Source organism: Equus przewalskii, chromosome 25, assembly GCF_037783145.1.
Source record: "Equus przewalskii isolate Varuska chromosome 25, EquPr2, whole genome shotgun sequence".
Taxonomy (NCBI): Eukaryota; Metazoa; Chordata; class Mammalia; order Perissodactyla; family Equidae; genus Equus; species Equus przewalskii.
In genome coordinates, this window is record NC_091855.1 from 13,261,809 (window position 1) to 13,283,459 (window position 21,651).

The 21,651-nt window shown below is 47.8% G+C and overlaps 1 protein-coding gene across 3 annotated transcripts; it reads right to left on the bottom strand.

Moving 5' to 3' along the window:
* Window positions 1-1,454: 1,454 nt before the first annotated feature.
* On the bottom strand, window positions 1,455-20,336 carry PLEK2 (pleckstrin 2). 3 transcript variants are annotated; one of them, XR_011532973.1, is made up of 10 exons: window positions 20,172-20,329; window positions 11,825-11,989; window positions 8,070-8,251; window positions 6,652-6,743; window positions 6,184-6,371; window positions 5,880-5,981; window positions 4,055-4,138; window positions 2,984-3,109; window positions 2,739-2,817; window positions 1,455-1,990 (listed from the first exon to the last, which is right to left on the bottom strand). XR_011532973.1 is itself a non-coding variant. In XM_008537345.2 (9 exons), exons 1-9 carry the CDS (start codon window positions 20,211-20,213, stop codon window positions 1,863-1,865), a joined length of 1,062 nt encoding a protein of 353 aa, XP_008535567.1. In that variant the 5' UTR covers window positions 20,214-20,336; the 3' UTR covers window positions 1,455-1,862. The 3 variants fall into 3 exon arrangements, 2 of the variants coding, with proteins under 2 accessions (XP_008535567.1, XP_070450185.1); XM_008537345.2 differs by lacking the exon at window positions 2,984-3,109 and having other exon boundaries at window positions 20,172-20,336; XM_070594084.1 differs by lacking the exons at window positions 2,984-3,109; window positions 11,825-11,989 and having other exon boundaries at window positions 20,172-20,324.
* Between the last annotated feature and the right edge of the window lie 1,315 nt (window positions 20,337-21,651).

The window sequence follows — 21,651 nt, forward strand, 5'->3', positions numbered from 1 at the left end:
GACTAAGACAACTGACCAGCTTATCCAAATCTTGACTCTCTCCCTAAAAAGCTTCTTCATTAAAAATTAATTTCGTCTATTCCCCATTCTGCTTTTGAGGTCAAGTGGTTATCAACTCATATAACTGAAGATTAGCAATAGTTTGGTTCTCATTTATGCATAAATTAATTGAAATAAAAAATTGCCAAGAAAAAATACAAACATTCAAACTTTTTCATGTTTTATAGGAAAACAGGACAAACCAGTACTTAGGTGGATAATGTTCAGCCATTGAGTGGGAACCTACAGAGATGGGCTCAGCACTACATCATGCTGAGCAGTACAGTTGTGACAGTTGCCGTGCTTCCAGACATTCTTGACCTAGCTCCCTACCTTTACATCAAGGACAATTAAATGAAAATGGTTCAGGATTTTTAAAAATTCAGGTGCTAGTATCTTGGTGAGAGTTGTTCCCTGATTTGCCTCAAGCTGATGGTCATTTACTTTTCAATGCGTGAAGATTCTGACGTCTCCTATACAGAGTAGATGCAGTTGTGCCAATTTGGAGTCAAGAAGCCATCAAACCAAATAACAGTTTAATTCCAAAAAACACCTGTTGATAATTTAAAAAGCAATAAAGAAACTAATTCCAGGGACATTAGACCTTGGTGAAATGCCAAATGGAAAATGGTGCTTTAAAAGGCAGTCTCTTACAGTGTAAGGAATAAAGTAAAACCTCATTAACTTGGAATTCCTGATCATTCAGGGCAGGTATTCTAAACAAGATTAAGAGGAGACAGTTCAAACTATTTAAGAGGACAAATTTTTACTTACGTACTTTGGAAGTATCTACTCCCCTTAAGTGTAAGTTACATATCTATTCATTAAAGGCAGTCTAAGTACTTGGCAAGAATGCTGGGAGTAGCTTGTGCCAGATTACTGTATAAACTTGAAAGTAATAAAAATATTTTTAAAGATTTGTATGATACAGACTTTTCACTACTTCAGATTAACCTCCTAACTGGTGAAGCCTCTTGGTACTTATTTGTCTCAGTTACTGTTCACTTTAAAACCAAAATTTCATGCCTTGATTTAATTCTTTTCCCATTTACATCTTTCTCTGTCTAGAGAGTTCCTGCTCCTGTCCTCTAGCAGCTCCTGCTCTGCATCTCTTTCCAAATGCCATTTTTCATAGAAAAGCTGTCATTTTACCTTCTTTTTCCATGTGTGACTGATCTTTCCAACTGAGTCCATGATTTCTTTTCTGCAATATAATACTTATGCAGACTTACTTTTCAAAGCAAAACAGTATTCTCTGAATGTTGAGCCAAAGTTTTGCCACCATCCTCACTTTAAGATGAAGCATGTCTTAGTGACACAGATCACTTGAGATGTTTTCATACTCAGCTTGCATAATAATTCATATAGCCTCAAGCATGGGAAACCTTTGAAAACTATACAACTTTGCACAGGAATTCTAATAGAAACAAATGTCAATTTTTATTAATTCCAAAGGAGGAGGTAAGAATTGTTAACAGCATTTCAGAGCTGCCGTGAGACTAGCGTTTTATTTAGTTTACAACATGTCCAGTTAGTGTTACAACAAGGGAAACTTTGGTGCCCTAGGAATGGCTGGCTGTGCTGATGGGCCAAAGTCAAGATGCTGATGCCTAATGCCTGTTCTAGCATTTCCAGGTTGTTAACATGAAGGTGGGGAAGGAAATAGCACCACTGCCATCTAAGGACCTCTTCGCCCATCTCACTCCATAGCAGTACAAAACACACAAAGAAGTTAAAGGTCTTAACACATCCCCATTCTCCAGGACATCCTGCCTGTATCCTGTAGGAGGGAGGAATCCTGGTCCCGTTTCCTCAGGTCCTTATCACGTTAGCTTTTTGATAGCTTCAATCCACTCAGCTCGCTCAGCCTTGCTGCTGGCCTGGATGTAATAGTGTATGTCATCCTTAGTAATCACTTTGAAGAGATTTCCCTGGACATTCCCTTTGACTCCTAGGCAGAAAAAAATAGTGAGTATCCATGTCTGCTTTCAGCTGCAAGCAGCTGAAAGTCGACCAAGACACAGAAAAGACACACATAATGAAGCATTTCTTAAATACAAATGTATATGGTTAGGGAATCCCACCAGATGCATGCTTTCCTCTTCCTCTCTTCCATTCCCTCCCCCTTGCCTGTGCCTTAAGGCATGCCAGTGGTACATGTGGACACACTTGGAAGCCCTCTTGGCCAGCCCCCTATGCTAACCATAGATTACAATTTCACATGAAAGAATCCAATATGTTTATGTTAACAAGCAGGCACAGATTTGGGATTTGACTAAATTGTTTAACTTCTCTGAACCTCAATTTCCACATCCATAAAAATGGGAATAATACTATCTTCCTATATTAGCTAGCTAATGTGAAATTAGTGTGATAATGGATATCAAATGTGTTGTTAACCCTTAAGCACTGTGTAAGCTATTATTCTCAAATGGAAGCTTATGGGCCAGTGAGCACAGAAACTGAGGGGAAAATGTTAAAGACAAGGATTATTTAGTTGTATTGTTAAAACACTAAGAACACCCCATATGCCCTTTTCTCTAATTCTGAAACTGGCTTCAAAACTCACACCATTCATGGTCTCACTGAGAAAGACCTACACAGCTCCCACAGCTCAGTCCTTCATCGGCAGACCATTACTGAGAGGGTGGGAGGGAGGCCTCTGAGATCTTCGGGCCAGGGCCAAAGTTGCACCTTACCAGTGGGAACGCCATTATCCTCCAGAGCAGACACCAGTGAACCACGGAGAGAAAACCCACCCACTGGCCGGTTCTCTTCCTGCAGAGGAGAGGGGACCTGATTAGGAACTGCACAGATGCACAAAGGGAGGAGTTGCACTCTCGCCTATAACCAGCCTCAGGCCAGCTAAAGAAGTCAGCGAGAGAGTCTTTTGTAATAGAAGATGAGGTTGAACTTGGACATCACATGGTCAAGTTATATGTACCAGTAAGGTGGGTTGGGCTTCTTCATTTCACAGCCAGCAGCAGCAGCGCCACACCCCTCCCTGGCTTTGGCCCTCCCTGTGCTCTGTCTTGATCCCAGGGTGCTCCTCACACTCCTTCACCGGCTCCTGGTTTAGGAAGGGAGTTTTTTTTTAAAGCTTGGCCCTGAGCTAACATCTGTTGCCAATCTTTTTCCTCTCTTCTTCTCCCCAAAGTCCCCCAGTACATATATTCTAGTTGTAGGCCCTTCAAGCTCTGCTATGTGGGATACCACCTCAGCATGGCTTGATGAGTCGTGCTAGGTCCACACCCAGGATCCAATCTAGCAAACCCCGGCTACCAAAGCGCAGCGCGCAAAGGTAACCGCCTGGCCATGGGGCACCGCCTGGCCATGGGGCAGCCCCTGGAGGGAGTTCTCGACTGAAGCTCAGTGAGGGAGGAACTGCCCACTCTCCACTATTTCAAAACAATGAATGAAAATCATATATCTGCCAAGACAAGGCTGAAGAGGCTAACTAAAAGGCCATTTTTCTTTTCTTTTGACTGGAATTAGATCAACTCAGCATGCAGTAATACTTATCTGAAACTCAGAACAGCAATTCTTTGATCAATTAGGGGAAAAAAGTGAGAAATTATGGCTTAAATATTATATGGTAAAAGAAACTTTGAAAACATCAGTGGTGACGAGGTTGAGGGGGCAGAATTCATGGGCTCTTTGGACAGAAAAAGATGAAATGGCTGGGAATCACCAGTTAGGAGTCCCTTTATCAGCCCACCTCATCCTCCCTAGCCACCCAGTAAGCTTTGGAGAACCTAAAAGATGCCTTCCCTCTCAAAATAATGAAGATCCCCTCCCATGGGAAGTGGCGGGCGAGGCATCAAAGAAACTACTGAGAAGAGAAGAGTGATCAGACTGTTAGGAGTAGCTTGGACTGTGGAAAGGAAGGCCCAGTGCAGCGGAAGTCATGGTAGGGATGCTTAGAGGAAGGAAGGAAGAGGAGCCAGCTGCCTGCTATGCTCGGAGAGCAATGTCTGCAAGCATCACACGGGGTCCCGAGTGAGCCCTCACTCACCTTGGAAGGGTCGTAGTAATGCAGGAAAGCCGGCTCCTTTCTCAGAACAAAGCGCCGCACCTTCCAGTTTTTCCTCTTGTGCCCCTGAGGCAAAGGAAGGGTTCAAGGTTCACTGGTGAGGCTCTGAGTAATTCCTCCCACTTCCACGAATCTAGTGCCAAACCTCCAAGCCAGGCTGCGCCAATGGGACTACTGCTAAAAAGAGTTTGCGGAAGACCAAGGATTGCATGGACTTCCCAGTGCTCAGTGACACTTTAGCAAAAGCAGCGTCACATTTAGTTGAGTTGACAGAGCCTCAGAGGGTCAGTGCTGAAGGAAAGGGGGAGCATTACCCAGATACCACTCAGGGCACAAGGAGGACAGGGAGGCAGCAGGTGTCAACTAGACTGAGGGCTCACAGGCAAACTTGAACCCAAGGGCACCAACTTTTAAGTGTCAACTTAATCCCAAACCAAACCTACAGCTGCATGTATATATGTGCACACATATACAGTAAAAACCACTTTAAAAAGTTCTGCATCAGAAAAAGAGTAAGAAATGATCAATTACATGATCAATTAAAACCTAAATGTGTAAGATATCAATGTGTGTGTGACTCTCTTTGGCTCCACCCCCTAGATCACAAAGCTTCCTCAGCTCTCTAGTCTGGAAGCCCAGAGTCCCCCCCACACGCCCTTGCGCCCTTCCGGGGGCCTCACCACCTCCCCTCACTAGACTCCCAGGGGGCCCAGCAGAAGCCAGGCCCTTGGGATAGGCAGGCAGTTGCGTGGATGGTGAATAATCTAAGAGCAGATGGAGATCCTGATATGCAAGAAGCAGATGACAAGGACAGCACGTGCTCCCAGTGACAATGGGAATGGCGCCAAGCAGTGGGGAATGGCGCCAAGCAGTGTCTGTTGCACAGACGCATTCACACAATGTGTGAGATGCACACAAACACGAGGAGTGTGCAGAAGGTCTGCTTACTCTCCATGTGCTGGGACTCGGTGATCTTGTTCACAGAACAGCCTTTCTGTTAGGCACAGGTGGAAATGCCGCAGGTGTGACTGTGACCTGGCTGCTCTCCCAAACGCGGGTAGGAGCAGTGGCCACAGTTATTTTTTTTTTTTTGGAGGAAGATTAGGCCTGAGCTAACATCTGCAGCCAATCCTCCTCTTTTTGCTGAGGAAGACTGGCCCTGAGCTAACACCCGTGCCCATCTTCCTCTACTTTATATGTGGGACGCCTACCACAGCATGGCTTGATGAGGGGTGCCATGTCTGCACCTGGCATCCGAACCAGTGAACCCCAGGCCACCGAAGCAGAACATGCACGCTTAACCACTGGGCCGGTTCCATGGCCACAGTTTTTAAGTACTGAAACTACACTGCAGAATTTCATCTTCAACCTACTGAAGTAGGTGGAGAAAATACCTATTTTTTGTTCGGAAAGTGTATCAAGAGGGTGTACAGAGTCACACAAAAGAAGGCAGAGACCTCAGGAAGCCTCAGGGAGCAGAAGGCCAGCAAAGGCAGAACACCCACCCAGCTGGCAATACCCCTCCAGACAAATATGTGAACTAGGCAGTGATGTTGTTTTTAATGTTGTGATAATTACTTGTGTGTACCTTTTCCCTGAACACATGTCTGGGACTTGTGCGTGCACAGTGGACATGTGCACGCCCCCTGACTTGCACCCTGCAGCTGTTGCTGGGCTCCTGCTTCAGCAGATTCTGCTAATAAGCAGTGCCCTCTAGCAGTCCCAGCTCTCCCCCACTTTAGGGGCGTTCCTGCCTCCCCGCAGTCTGGGAACCATCCATCTCCTCCCTGCTCCAAGGCAGCCATACCTGCTTGGCCAGATAGCCTTGTTTGACCACTGTGCCACTTAGCTCCATGGTGCTGAGACTGATTTCTTCCTTGGGGCTTATCTTCTTCTTGTAGCTCTCAGCCTAGTGGGAAGGACTCTGTTACAGAAAAGTCCCCGTTCCAGGCTGTGGGGGCTACCATAGGGCACAGAGAATTCCTCAATAGAGAAACCCCACTCCCCCAAACCCTAGGCCTCTCACCCACGACTGTGGCCACCTGGCTCCCAATCTGTTGCCTCTTTCTTCCCTCTGCCCTGGTACAAGAGGAACACACTCCCCAACTTACAAAAGTATACAGGGCTGTGGAGTCATCCAGGAACTGCTCGGCCAGATCCCCTGAGCGGATGGCTCCCATGCTTCGGGCGCCTACCGGCCTTAGGAAGTTCTCTTCCATGAGCACAGAGGCCAGGGTCACAGCCTCCAGACGGTTAGCTGCAAAACTGTTGGAGATGAGCCAGTCCACCATGGAGGAGCCTGCATCCGGGCAAGGGCAGCACCAGTCAGACAATAAACTACAGGTCAGCCTCCTTGGGGGTGCTCAGCTGTGACCTCATTCACTTTGACCTCCTGGGCAGCCTTGAGGCTCTACCCAAGAGTAGACCGAAGGGCACACCTGCTGCACAGAGTTTGGCCATCTCAGGCCAGCCTGCTGGCCGGCAGGCAGCTCTGGCCTCAACACAGGCTGGTCTAGCACAGCTGAGTCCTGGATCACCATGCCCCAGGCTTCCACGGCCCGGCCCCAGAGGAGGCTCACCTATGAAGGTCTTTTTGTAGGTGCTTCCCTGCTCCATGTTTGGGCTTGACCGGATTCCGCTGCTACTGTTGTGCATCTTGTCCACAATGCAACTACACGGGAGGAAGGCAAAGGAGGGGGACCCTCATCACACTGACAGATATGAAGGAGGGTCCAAGAATCGCTGCTAAGGGTACAAAGCAAGTGGCAAACCGTAGGCTACAGGTCACAAAGAAACAGGGGTATTCCATTATGCACCAGTATTTGAGAGGTAGGGTTTTAGGATGTGTCTTTTCTTGTTGCTCATAAATGTTCTAATATTTCTATACTAGACAGGTACTACTTTTGTAGAAAAACTAAAGAGCTGTGACTTTTAATTTACAAACAAAAGAATGTACAGTAACGATTCTCTGTGAGCTACAGCATTGAGTCCCAACTCCTCCAGCCACTTCTCAAAGTCACCCATCACTTGAATCCATTCTCATCGGCCGCTGCTCCTCAGTCCTAGCCATGGTTTAGCAGCTCCATATACACATAGACACACAATCAAGATCTTAGGGCCTGGTGTGCAGGTTTTTGTGAGCCCAGGGAGGGACTCATACAGCATCTTTGACAGGTATCCCAGTTCTGCTGCCTGAGAGGTCAGGGGTGTTTCCTGCGTGGGCTGTTGTAAGTTTCCACGGGAACTCCGATCACACATCCCTGCTTCACAGTACCGCCTCCACCACTGACCTGTTTTCCTCCTGTTTTGTGGGACGATTCCTGCCACCAATGGAAGATCTTTTCTCATTTTCTATTTATACACTTGGGCTGGACAGCCTGAGATGAGACTTTGTTTATTCCCATTTGCATCTCCTGAGCATCTAGTGCAGTGTAAGGCATGCAGTAAGCACTCATAACTGTTTCTTTTTTTTTTTAATTTTTATTTACTTATTTATTTATTTTTTTTTTGAGGAAGATTAGCCCTGAGCTAACATCTGCTGCCAATCCTCCTCTTTTTGCTGAGGAAGCCTGGCTCATAACTGTTTCTTGAATGAATGAATGAATGAGGAACCCCACAGAACAAGAACACAACTGCTACCAGAACACATCATTCTGGCCATCAGGCTGCGAGCAAGACCAATGATTTGGAGATTCCTGGGAAGCTGCAACAGAGCCCTGAACATCCTGGCTGAAACTGGAGGGAGGGTATCAAGACATTGAGGGGGGCAGGAGTAGTTGAGGCCCCAAGAGCTTACAGAGGAGCAGGGTGGGTAGGTAGGGCCATTCCCAGGCAGAGAAAATGATATAAAGATGACAGAGGACAGGGAAAGGCCCTGAAGCACAACGGTGGTACAAACCAGGCCTGTGTAGCAACAACAGAGCCCCCTCTCACTGCGCACAGACAGAAGAGGCGGCAGCAAAGCCGAGCAGGGTGAGGGGCGGGGCCAGGCACTTACTGCAGGCTGATGTGAGGGGGCAGCTTGAAGGAGTTTTTCAATATGTGCAGTTGCTGGACCTTCCCTGGCTGCCCAGCGTGAATAGCCCCTGTTATCTCAAAGGCCCAGGCGTCCCTCTCCTCTCGAGAACAGGCCTCCAGGAAGTACTCCGTGGATGTTCGAGTCTTCAGCTTAATGAGGAGCTGTGGGAAGAGACGGCCAGTCAGACCAGCACTTAGAGGCCGAGCAGGTCGGGCAGCAAAAACAATGAGGCCGAGTGAATCTAGGAAACCGTACGGTCCAGTGACTGGCAAATGCCAGACCCCTCCCCTGCACCCCAGCAGGAGGTCTTTAAAGATTCGCTTGTACCCCTCTAGTGACAGGGAGCTCACAGCCTCAGAAGGCAGCCTTCCTCTTTTGGACAGAGTGCATAGCATAGGGACTGCTTCCTGGGTACTCTGCCTCCCTGCTTCTGATTCCGCCTTCTAGAAGCACATAGGTTAATCTCACCTCCCATGACAGCCCCTGCACTGAAGTGGGAAATGCACAGGCTTTCAAGTCAGACCGATCTGGATGCAAATCCCAACTCTGCCACTTAGCTACAGATGCTTGGGGACATTAAGGAAGCCCACTTTCTCCATCTGAGGTATGAGAAGGAACTGTTGTGCATTCCCCCTTTGACCCTCTTTTCTCAGGTCTAAGCATCCCCGAGTCTTTCACACATTCCTCAACCAGTTCACGCTCTGCTAAATGTTCTGCAGTTGGTCAACATTCTCATAAAATATGAGAATGGAATGGAACACACTGCTCCAGGAAAGGTTTGAGGGGTGCAGGGCAGCATGGGCCAACACAGCCCTGAGGTCATATTAGCTGTGGGCAGTGACAGGTCACTGTGGACTCATACTCCACCCAGTCAACTAGGAGTCTTTCTTGTAGGCCACATCTCCTCCATCAACTTTTTTTTTTTTTGGTGAGGAAGATTGGCCCTAAGCTAATATCTGTTGCCAATCTTCCTCTTTTTGCTTGAGGAAGATTGTTGCTGAGCTAACATCTGTGCCAATCTTCCTCTATTTTATACGCAGGACACTGCCACAGCATGGCTTGATGAGTGGCATGTAGGTCCACGCCCAGAATCCAAACCCGAGAACTGAAGCAGAGTATGCAAACTTAACCACTACGCCACCAGGCCAGTCCCATCTCCTCCATCCTTTAAATGTGCATTTAGGGTTTTTCTGGACCATTGTGGGATTTTGCATGCTGACCCTATTGAATGTCATCTGAGTAGACTGGGTCTAGCACTTCTGCTGGAAAACAGAAGCCTTCTATTTCATTCTGATTCTGTTTTCTGATGTATTAGCTCCCAACATGCTTTGCTTGCAAACTTAATCAACATCCCTCACCTAAACTAACAGCGAAAATGGTGGCTAAGACAAGGCTGGCTCACAGTCCCAAAGAACACCGTGAAGCTGTCCCTCCAGGTTAACACTGACTCACTCAGCAGTGCCGTGGGAGAGCGAGTGCGAGCAGTTCCCCGTGGCTGCACCGGCCGTCTGCAGTGCACCATTTGAACGGAAGAACTTCAGGAGAGGCTATAAAATTCCACGTGAAATCCAGACACACTCTTTTATAGCCTCCCTAATAAAAAGTATATATGTACAGACACATATATAATATACTTTATAACTTGTTCTTAGTGAAGTGCTGGCTCCTCTCGGCCTCTTCCAGCTCAAGCACTCGTGAACCAGGCAGACAACAACGTGTTTGAGAATTTTATGTAGAATTAACACGAAGTTCACAACTCCAGTCAGCAAATTTAACTTTTTTCCTTTTTTTGAAACTTTGAACAAAGTTTTCCTATCACCAGACCATTCAACCAGCCCTTCTGCGCTCCACTGAGCCTTAAACATAACTAAGGGGCATCTGGTGAACAAGTTAACTTACAAATTCCAGGATTTAATTCATTGAGACCTAAAGTCTTAAATTCACTTAAAGACTAGGTTTTCCTCTTAAAATGCTCTCACTCATCTGCAAATATTTCCTCTTTGTTCAGCATTTATTCAACAAACTTTCACTAAGCATCTACGATGGGCCTAGACGTTGTGTTGGGTCTTACGATGCCAGAAAGAAGAAGACGCAGACCCAGGCTTCTCCCGGGTTCAGCGGCCCCACCCCACTCCGACAGAGAGCCACCCCCACCTGACTCCTCTCTTTTAACCAGCGGCAGCTCCAGGTTTGCAGTGCAAATTCTAGAATTTCATTTCATTTTCGTTTCAAATTTCATTTCAAATGTCTGAATGAAATTCAGATGTTTCATTTTCTCAGCCTCCTGGCCTGGAATGACATTCGATGCTTCCCTCTCCCTTGCCCTCAACATCCAGTCAACCACGTCCTATTGATATTTCCTTCAATAATGTTTTCTCCTATTTATCCCTTCTTTTTGCCTTATTTCATGCCTGATTATTTTAATAGCTCATTTTGGTTTTTTATTTAAGAAAAATTTTAAAGTACAGAAGGGTACAGAGGTTAGCATAACAAACACCAGTAAACCCACCACCCAGAATTGACCATCATGAACATTTTCTTAGAAGTTTCGTCAACTGGTCTGGAAGAATCAAAAAAGAAAAACATGATAAGAAAGAAGAAAATGGTAAGATCCCCTCATAATGGACCTAGCAATCGTATCAGGAACTGAGCTTAGTTCCTCATTTTAGTCTTCCTAAGAGAGTTTCTATCAGTCCATTCACTCAAAACCTTCAATGGCTCCCCATTCCCTCCATCTGGCCCTGGGCACTCTCCCACTGCTCTCTCAGCGAACGCTCCCCTTGGGCCGCACTGGCCGTCCTCATCTCCAGATCTATCCCTATCTCCAGCCTGACTTTTACCCAAGCCCTTCCCCCTGCCCAGAACATCTGCCTCTCTCCTCTTTCAGATCTTTGCCCAAATCACTATTCCTCTCAACGCCTGTACCTGACTCAGACAATCTATACAGACGTCCTCCTCCTCAGGCGTGCAATGTTCTCTACAGCCAATGACGTTTCTACCATCATTTGGGACTCTGAATGTTTTTCAGTTAACCACTTGCTTTCATGATAAAATTACTAACTTAAAAAGAAGCGATCCTGGGGCTGGCCTGGTGGCCAAGTGGTTAAGTTCGTGCGCTCCACTTTGGCAGCCCAGGCTTTGCAGGTTCAAATCCTGGGTGCAAACCGAGGCACTGCTCATCAAGCCATGCTGTGGTGGCGTCCACATACAAAATAAAGGAAGATTGACACAGGGCCAATTTTCCTCAAAAAAAAAAAGCAGTGATCTTACCATTTTCTTCCTTGACTCCTCCAAGTCTAGGAAATTTCTTGGCACATAATGGGCCCTCAATAAATGATTGATTCAGATACTTTTTTGATGGTTTGGTTGAGCCTGTTTGGAACGTGCACCCCTTAAGGGATGAAAACCATCATACTGAACCCCAAAATAGCAGCAATTATTCACATTTGTGAAGTACCTCCTCGCCTACAAAAGGTTTTGACAGACCATTACCTTCATGATCCTCATCACAACCACGAGAGATAATCAGAGGTCATTATTTTGTCTCATTTTACAGACAAGGAACTCAGGTGCAGAGAGCCTCAATTCCTTGCCCGAGGTCCCGTGCCTGGTACGTGGTGCAGCCAGGATTTGAATGTAGGTTTCTCACTGATAACTCAGCTCTGCCCATTACCCACACCATCTTCACCAGAGGCCGGAGGTGGGAGGGTCTGAGAGGCAGGGCCTTCACCTACCGGACGGTTTTCATACTCCAGGCAGGGGCAGGTGATGGTACAGCCATCCAGAACGATCCGGCCCTTGGGAGGGGTCACTTTCCGACCCCCCTCCAGCTTGTAGTACAGCAGCGTGTTCTGCCGGAGGATGAACCATCGCACCTTCCAGTTGTGGACAATGTGACCCTGAGGACAGACAGGAGAGCCTTGCTATGAGCTGGCCGAGAGGACAACATTATGTTCAGGGAAAGGTGTCCCCTGGCACAGGGAGCCAGACTGTGCTGTGGAATCGACTCTCCAACAAGGCGGAGAGTTTTTTCTTTTTCTTTTAGCCTAACACTTGTTTTTAAATTTTGAAATAATTTCAGAGAAAAGTTGAAGAATAAAGAACTTTTTTTACAGAACCGTTTACGAGTAAATTTTGTGTGTGTGTGAGGAAGACTGACCCTGAGCTAACATCCATGCCAATCTTCCTCTACTTTGTATGTGGGATGCCGCCAGAGCATGGCTTGATGAGCGGTGCTAGCCAGCAGTGGACCTTGGCTAGGTCCACGCCTAGGATCCAAACTAGTAAACCCCAGGCCCCCAAAGCGGAGAGTACAAATCTAACCACTGCACCACCCGGCTGGCCCCTAAAACATATTTTTTAAGACCCCTAAGTGGATGCATCATTTGCCTGTCACTCTCCCGTGTTTGTAACTGAGGTTTGATCTTTTTCACTATGATAAACAATTCTGCAATGAATATCTGTGCACATAAACTTTAATTTGCATCTCTGATTTTTTTTCCCTTGGGATATATTGCTAGAAAGAATAATTCTAGTCGAAGGATGTGGGCTATTTGTAAAGTTGAAGCTTCAAACCGTCTACCAGGGTAAGGACACCAAAGCCCAGGCTAGGTGTGGCAGGCTTAAAAGACAGGGCAGTTTGGGGGGCTCTCTGGTGGGTCATACAGCCAATGGACAGGATAGTCAGATAAAGGCAGAGAGTCTGCTTCTAGAACGGACCAACAGATCGGGGAACGTCTGCTGAGGAATCCGAAAGGAATGGGTTGAGTACACATTCATGAAAGCAACTTTCTTGGAATATTTCCAGAGCAGAGCCCAATTAGGGTTAGACTCTAACCAAGAGGGACGCGCTTTATCTGAATCAGAGACCATTTCCTGGAGTCCCTCATTCCTCACCTCGCACTTACTCATTTCAAAGACACTTCAGTTCTCACATCAGTGGGGCTGTGATTCTAGTCCACGCCCAGCGTGTACTGAGTGCTGTCCGGGAACCAGAAGCTGTAGAAAGAGTCGCCTGTGCCCAAACGGCATTTACTGGGGCAACAAAGAAAACTGGCAACAAAGTTAACCCGACAAGAGTTTATTAATATGTCTCCATGCCGTTACACCTCAGGGTGATCAAGCTGTTCACATGAGAGGACACACGTAGACAGGATGAATTTTACATTTTTGCTCTCTTCATTCTGTGCCGTTCTTAGAATCCACATGTACCCTGACGGCTGACAGCTTTCCTTGACGTGGGCAGACATGTTTAAAGAAACGTGAAAGATTTAGCTCTGCCTCCTCAGCAACTGGGGTTCTCTACTGCTCTCCACGCGGCCCAGACTCAGGTCCCCTTTCCTGATGACCCCCTACTGAGGGCTCCTGGAGCAGCAGGAACAGTAAATCGCTGTCACACGAGGTGGCTGGTCCAGGGAGAGTGCAATCTAAGCTGACAGTTTGGGCACTGGTGTGAGGTGGAGAAGGAGAGAGGACACCATAATCTCAAACTTTCAAACACAGGAGTTATGGGCTGAATTATGTCCTCCTCCCAAAAAAATTCACATGAATTTTTTCTAATCCTATTGAATTTCTAACCCATATGAATTTTCTCTGAGCCCTACCCCCCTACTACCTCAGAATGTGACTGTATTTGGAGACAGGGCCTTGAACGAGGTGACCAGGCTAAAATGAGGTCAGTAGGTGGGCCCTAATCCACTGTGACCGGGGTCCTTACAAGAAGAGGGAATTTGGACACAGAGAGAGACATCAGGGAGGCCTGTGCACAGAGGAAAGACCGTGTGAGCACACGAAGAAAGCAGCCAGTGCAAGCCGAGGAGAGAGGCTTCAGAAGAAGAAACCAAACTTGCCGACGTCTCCATCTTGGACTCCCAGCCTCCAGAGCTGAGAGAAGATAACAGAGGTTGTTTAAGCCATCCTGTCTGTGGTATTTTGTTACGGTAGCCCTAACAGGCCAAAACAACAGGGAAAGGAGAGGGAGGGCTGGAGATGTTAGGGAGAAAGTGTACCCAACCGATGTTGAACAGAACAAACCCCATATGGAGAAATGGCACTTCCCTGGACCAAACGCTGCGTTCTTCAGAATCCCTGGCCTGAAGGGAACAAGTAGGTGACCAAGTGCTGCCAGTCCCATGCACGGGGCATTGATGCTGGTGTGGCAGCAACCAAACAGGGGGAAACAGGAATTTTTGGCAAGGACAGTGATGGAAGAACAGGTTCTTCTGACACCCAATCCCCAGGGTTATCAGGGACAAGGGGCAAACAGTGTCAACAGTGATGTTTGCACTGGAAACATCTGGTGGTGCTGTTGGTTATTTTTGTCCGGCTGCATCATCCCTGACCGTATAGCATCCCAGCCAGGTTCTTCGGCCCTGCCAAATATTCCTGAGTTACTTAATATTTATTATCCTCCATGAAATCCCTTTTGTCCAAACTCACGTAAGTGGAATGTGTCACGAACAACTAAGAATCCTGACTGATAGCAGAGGGGAGAGGTGTGAGGAGAAAGGATTCACTACGCAGGTGGAAAACTCGAAGCAGCTGATGACCCTCATAAAAATGTTCAAATTCTTTGACCCAATAATTCTACTTCTGGGGATCTGTGCTAAGTAAATAATCTAGAATGTGGAAAAGTTTTTACATATTGAGACACTTAGAGGATTGTTGCTTATGATAGTAAAAAAATGCAAACTATTCTAACTATGTAGCAATATGGCGCCCAGTGTGGCTGCAGTGGAGGAATTCCAGTCCTAACTGATGGCAGAAGAGGCTACCGCTGGAGTCCTCAGGTCAGACCCAGCAGTCTGAACCACCAGGCCTCAGAGCAGCAATGGTCTTTGACATGGGCAAAGCACTTTTACTTACATTACTTCACACAATACCTAAAAATAATTCTAGTAGTTATTTTAGAAAATTTCTGGAAGGACACCCCAGAAATGTTAATAGTCATCACCTCTAGGGACTAAGACTGGATACAAGGTGATACAAATAGAAGCTTATTTTTCATTTTACACCCTTGACTATTTTTCTAGTTTTTTTTTTAATAATATGATGTATTTTTTTTCCCCGAGGAAGATTTGCCCTGAGTTAACATCTGTTGCCAATCTTCCTCTTTTTTTTAAATTTTTTATGTGGGCTGACGCCACAGAATGGCCACTAACAGACGAGTGGCGTAGGTCCACGCCTGGGATCCACACCCAGGCAGCTGAAGTGGAGCATGCCGACCTTAACCACTAGGCCACCAGGGCTGACCTGCAGGTATTATTTTTATAATGGAAAATAAATTTAAATTTAAACAAACAAAAATCCTGATGAGATGATTACGGAAATAATTCACTCATTTTTCTATTCATTCAACAATCAATGACTAAATACTACCGCACCAAGCCCTGTGCCGGCAGCAGGGATACAAAGAAGAACCAGATTCTGACCCAAGACAGTGGAGGAGACAGAGAACGAGCCCACCCAGTGTGATAAGTTCCAGGACAGGAGGAAGCGACGTGGGCCCAATCGGCTTCAGAATTCGTGTTGTAGAGTTTGATCTTTTTATTGTGGCCAGAGGGGAATCCTTGAAGACTTTTAAGCAGAAGAATGACAAGCTTAGGTTCTCATGTTAAAAAGACAGCCTTGACCACACCGAACAGAACAGCTGAATGGAGCAGGTCAGAATGGAGGGGTGAGCGCAGCGGGAGGCTGCTGCAGTAACCCACAACATGGGGAGAAAGCACCAGGATCCCCACTCTACAGACAAGCCACACCACGCTCAGACAGCACAGGGACTGGCCCAAAGGCACCAGGCAAAGGGGGTCAGAGGCCACAAACACAGCGACACAAGCTGAAAAGGAACCCAGGCCTCCTCCAGCAGGCACTTTCCTCCCTCTCCAGGCTCCCTGCCTGTAGGCGGCTGGCTGGGGCCAGAGGCCCACGGGACCATGAGAAGCTTAGAGTTCGTAGAGCCCCTTTAGGGAGGAGGGGGACGGTCCCTAAGCTGGGATGGCAACCCCAGGGCTGGGCTTCAGAGGCACAGGAAGCCACAGCTGGAGGGACCCTTTGAAAAGGGTCTATTCCCTAACTTTAAAATGAGAACACTGAGGCCCAGAAAGGTCTTGCCCAAGACCCTACAACCCTGAAGAAGCAGAGATGGTATCTGTTATGGGTTGAATTGTGCCCCATCCCCATAAAAGGTATGTTGAAGTCCTAACCCCTGGTATCCATGAATGTGATCTTATCTGGAAATAAGTCTTTGCAGACGTAACCAGTTAAGACGAAGTAATACTGGGTCAGGGCCACCCTAATCCATTATGACTGGTGTCCTTATACAAAGAGGAAAACCTGGACCCTCAGAGACACACAGGGAGAAGACGGTCAGGTGACAATGGAGGCAGAGACTGGAGTGCTGCATCTACAAAACCAGCCGACTGCCTACAAGTACCAGAGGCTAGAAGAGGCAAGAACAGACTCCCGCTACAGGCTGAGGGAGCCTGGCCCTGCCCACACCTCGATTTCAGGCTTCCGGTCCCCAGGACTCCTTCCAGTCTGTGTATTTTTTTGTTTACTCATAGCTTTTCTATTTTCACTCCTTGGGTTATAATATTACAAACACTGTAACATCTGCATAACCATAATTTACATAATCATTTGTTTATTTGGAGGCACATATAGGTAGTGTCCAGTTGTTTTCACTGGACATTCTGTTCATTAAGCTTTTAGGGTATTTCCTTGGGAAAGAGTCCTAAAATGAAATCTCTAGGCCAAAGTGTGTCCACGTTGCAATGTCATTTTCTAAGAGTGTTGTTTGAGGTATGAGCGGTACAAGCAACACCTGAAGTGCCTCAGCCTCTCCTTGAAGGAAAAGCAACAACACACCACACACAAAAAATTCACTCAAAATAGATCAAGACCTGAAGGTAAGACCTGAAACCATAAAACTTCTAGAAGGTGACACAGGCAGTACACTCTCTGACATCGGTCTTAGAAGGATTTTTTCGAATACCTTGTCTAGGCAAAACAAAAGAAAAAATAAACAAGTGGGACATAAGACTAAATAGCTTCTGCAAGGCCAAGGAAACCAGGATCAAAACGAAAAGACAACACACCAACTGGGAGAAAATATTTGCAAACCATATATTCAACAAGGGGTTAATTTCCAAAATCTATAAAGAACTCATACAACTCAACAACAAAAAAACGAAAAACCCAATCAAAAAATGGGCAGAGGATATGAACAGGCATTTTTCCAAAGAAGATATACGGATGGCCAATAGACATATGAAAAGATGTTCAACATGACTGATTGTTAGGGAAATGCAAATCAAAGCTACAGTGAACTATCACCTTACCTCTGTTAGAATGGCTATAATCATCAGGACAAAAAATAGCAAATGTTGGAGAGGTTGTGGAGAAAAGGAACCCTCATACACTGCGGGTGGGAATGCAAACTGGTACAGCCACTATGGAAAACAGCATGGAGATTTCTCAAAAAATTAAAAATAGAAATACCATATGACCCAGCCATCCCATTACTGGGTATCTATCCAAAGAACTTGAAATTAACAATCCAAAGAGACTTATGCACCCTTATGTTCACTGCAGCATTATTCACAATAGCCAAGACGTGGAAGCAACCCAAGTGCCCATCAAGGGATGAATAGATAAAGAAGATGTGATGTATATATACAATGGAATACTACTCAGCCATAAAAAAGGACAAAATTGTGCCAGTTGCAACATGGATAGACCTTGAGGGTATTATGTTAAGAGAAATAAGCCAGACAGAAAAAGACAAACACCATATGATTTCACTCATATGTGGAAGATAAACAAACACATGGACAAAGAAAATAATTCAGTGGTTACCAGAGGAGAAGGGGGTGGGGGGTGGGCATAAGGGGTAAAGGGGCACATATGTATGGTGACAGATAAAAACCAGACTATTGATGGTGAGCACGATGCAGTCTATACAGAAACTGGTAAATAATAACGTACACCTGAAATTACATAATGTTATAAACCAATATGACCTCAATAAAATAATTTTTAAAAAACAAAGGAAAAGCAGTCCTCCTCATGCTGATCCTGGCCCCTCCCTGCCCTTCCCCCTTTAAAGCCAGGCCAAGTGAGCGCCCTGTATGTTGCCTGGAGCTTTGCTTCCTTCGAGTCTGGGCGGGATTAAGAGCCAAATCCATCATGCCCCTGCCTGCCTCGGCTTCACTCACACCAGCAATGACTGTTCTGTACTCTGGCTTTCAGCTCAGGCCCTGCTCCACCTCTGGGCTGTAAACTCTCCTAATCTATGGAATCCCATGGCCGCAGCCCTGTGATTTCTCCAGTGGACACAGAGGCTGCTGTTGCCACCCAGGAGGAAAGGGGATACTGGGGAGAGAAAATGTTAAGATTGATGAGTAGGGGCGAACTGTTAGCAGGGGCATGGGCCACATCCCTCTCCTTGCAGGAAAGGGTGTGGCTTCCGCTTTCCCCAGGGTCAGGCTCCAAACTCCGGTCTTTGGGTTTGGCTGGCATGAACTTTAGGTATTTCAGCCAAGCCCCTTCTGTGGGCTTTTGGGGCCAGACCGTTGACTCTCCTCACTTCTCTGCACCCTGGGCACCCAGTTCTCCAGAAGAGAACTCACGTCCTTCCTTCCCTCTAGCCCTCCTCTGACACCATGTGGTGGAGGAAATCATGTAAGGTAACCCCTGGGAACACGGGGAGGCCCACCAGAGCCCATCTGAGGGGGTCTGTCCTCCACAGGCCCCTACCAGTGCCCAGCTATCCCGACAATCAACAAGGCCCACCAAAACCCCCTTCCCAACTCACATTCCCGCTCTCACCTCCCAAGCTGCAGGAAGGGAGAACACAGGAATCCCCCACAGCTTGTCTCTCTTAGGTGCAGCCACCGCCACAAACTGTGAGGGACCAGCCTATCACTTTAAGCACAGTGGCATGAAGCGGGCGTGGAACTCCGTACCTGCTTGTTTCCAGTCTGACCCTTGATCCGGCATCAGCCTCCTGTTTACAGTTTTGAGCAAACAACACATTGGCCCTCCTATATCAAATCATGTGTAACAACATGTCTACATTACCTGCGGACCTGAAAGCTATCTCAGACTTCAGGGCTGACCTGGCGGCCAGGGGAGGCAATGGGAGGGAGAGCCCCTTCATCCCTCTTCATCTATCCCCCTCCCAAGCTGTAAGCTCAGCAGAAGAGCCAAAGGCTCATGCCCAGGTTTACGCATCTGAACCCTCTGCTGTTAAGTTAGCATAAACCTTTACTGTGAACATCACTGTTGAAATTTCAAAGAACTTGAAGATATCGAACTTCCTCCTGCAACCGCTCTTTGGTTCATTTTCTCCTTTGATCCCCTGTGTCCCGTTTTCCTCCGGACTCTTGCTTGCAGTGGGAAAGGCCACGTGGGGTGATAGGAAGGAGGAAGGATGGAGGTTCCAGTCCCCGCCGTGACTAGCCCTGGGGCTCTGGGCAAGCTACTTCATCTTTCTGACCCTCAGTTTCCTCATCCGTAATAGCGTGGTAACAGTACCCACCCGGGTGGGCAGGGAAAGGTCTGGAGTCAACCTGAGCGGGTTTGATCCTGCTGCATCACCCACTAGTCCCCAGATCCTGAGCAAGCTATCGAATCTCTTTGAGCTTTGTTTTCCCCTTGGAGAAAGGGGGTGACGTGGTCCCACCGACCCGCGGGGCTGTAGGAGAGTTAAAGGAGACCCCGGCACAGCAAGCGCTTAAGAAGCACAGGCTCCCTCTCCGCTCAGGGGTTATTGAGGAGATGATGCGTTACACCGACCGGCGCTGCGAACTACAGAGCACACTTACGTCGTTTGAATACATCATATTTAAATGCTATACTCTTCATATTGTAAAATGCTGTTTTAATTAAGATCTCCACCGCGGGGCCGCCACCCGCAGCCACACGCCCTAGCCAAGCGGGATTCTCCTCCTTGCCTGTGCCCCGGCCCCTCTTTCCCTTCCGAGGCTGACCTCCAACCACCGCCCCCCGGCTCGGCCGCGCCCGCGCGCCCCGCCCCGCCGGGCCGCCTGGCCAGGGTCCGGAGAAGATCCGGCCGCTCACCCTCTTCACCAGGAAGCCCTCCTTGAGCACACCGTCCTCCATGTCGCCGCCCACGCCCAGCCTGCGGGCCCGCCAGGTGCGCCGTCCCCGCGCCGCCGTCCCGCGCGCTCCTCGCCCGCTGCGCCCAGGAAGAGCCTCCACCCGCCGGCGCCGCCCCCTGGCCCGCGCCCAGAGCCGCGGCCGCCGGCGCCCGGCGGGAGGTCGGGCCGGGGCGGGGTTTCTAACCTGCTTCCCCCGAAGGTGCCTTAGGTGCGTGATTAGTCCTCAGGGGGTACAGAGTCGGCCGACTCTTAGAGTCCCCCCCCCCCCCCCCGCTCTCTCCCACGCTGCAGGGTCCCCCGCCAAGTGCCTCCAGCGCGCTCTGCGCCGCTCATTATTGCGGTCTCGGCCTCCAGCCTCCACCCGCAGGCTTAGCCAGGTGCCTGCCCGGCGCTTGGTATATTGCCCTTGAGTAATTGTGGAATTGAACTGAGCTGAAAGGATTTCAAGGATTTGGAGTGATCCCTGGACTCCATTGAAATAAGGGTGGGAGAGTGGATAGGTGGAACCAGGCTAGGAACTTTGTCCTGGCCTCTGGTAGGGGCAGAGAAAATTCCCTTTAGCAAGAAGGTCTCAAGTTTAAGGAAGCAGGAAGCCCTCTGTCTCAAGTATACACCCTTCCATCCCCAAAGAGCTAGAGCTGAAGATTCCATCATCAGGGGCACAATTTAAGGGGATGCCAAGGAACTCAGTAATCTAGATAAATAACATTATAATGCAGTCTTTGTTTAAAATCAAAATTAATGCCAAAAAAATCCATGATGAACAAAATATCAAAATTTTAAGTGATAACAGGATGAATAATGTCCTACCAGGCCTGATGGAGCCGGAAACAAAAGGCAACACAGTAATGCTCAGGACACAGTCAGTTATTCATTGTTTGTATTGCAGTGTGAAGGGCCCCATCAGGACTGTTCCCCAGGAAGGGGAAAGCCCCACCCAGATGCCTAACGGGAAAGAGAAGGCTCAAGATCAGAAGAAGGTGCCCCAGGCTGCCTTTCAGAACCAAATCCCAAACCCACGGAGCCCCTGCCCGGGAAGTGGCCCACTTCAGCCTTCTGCCTTCCCTGCCGTTTGGATCTCCCAGCCAAGCCAACGGCGATGGGGCTTCAGCTCTGTCTCGGAGTGAACACAGACTCAGCACCTCCTGAGGCCAGGCCTGTAGTGGGTGCCGAGTTTTATTTAATGCACAGCAACCCCATGAGGTAAGTTTATTATCCCATTTTTTTCCAGCCAGGGAAACCGAAACAAAGCAGCTAAATAACCTGCCCAAGGTCACACAAGCCCGGCTTTACCTCCAGAGCAGTGCGATTGCACTTCTCAGTTCCTGAGCTGGGAAGGGGAGGAGTGAATCATCTGTGCTCTGAAACCAGGACAGGAGAGGATAGAATGGGACATTCTTAGCCTCTTTGGCTCAGTTATGGTCTGTCATCTCCTTCTT

What these genes read in the sequence shown, in the direction of transcription:
- PLEK2 (XM_008537345.2), bottom strand. Translation starts at nt 20,213, where the DNA reads ATGGAGGACGGTGTGCTCAAGGAGGGCTTCCTGGTGAAGAGG. An exon ending in TGGAGTATGAAAACCGTCCG is followed by an intron (nt 8,252 to 11,824) that starts GTAGGTGAAGGC and finishes CTCTTCCCACAG; the next exon opens with CTCCTCATTAAGCTGAAGAC. An exon ending in AAGGCTATCTGGCCAAGCAG is followed by an intron (nt 4,139 to 5,879) that starts GTATGGCTGCCT and finishes CCTTTGCCTCAG; the next exon opens with GGGCACAAGAGGAAAAACTG.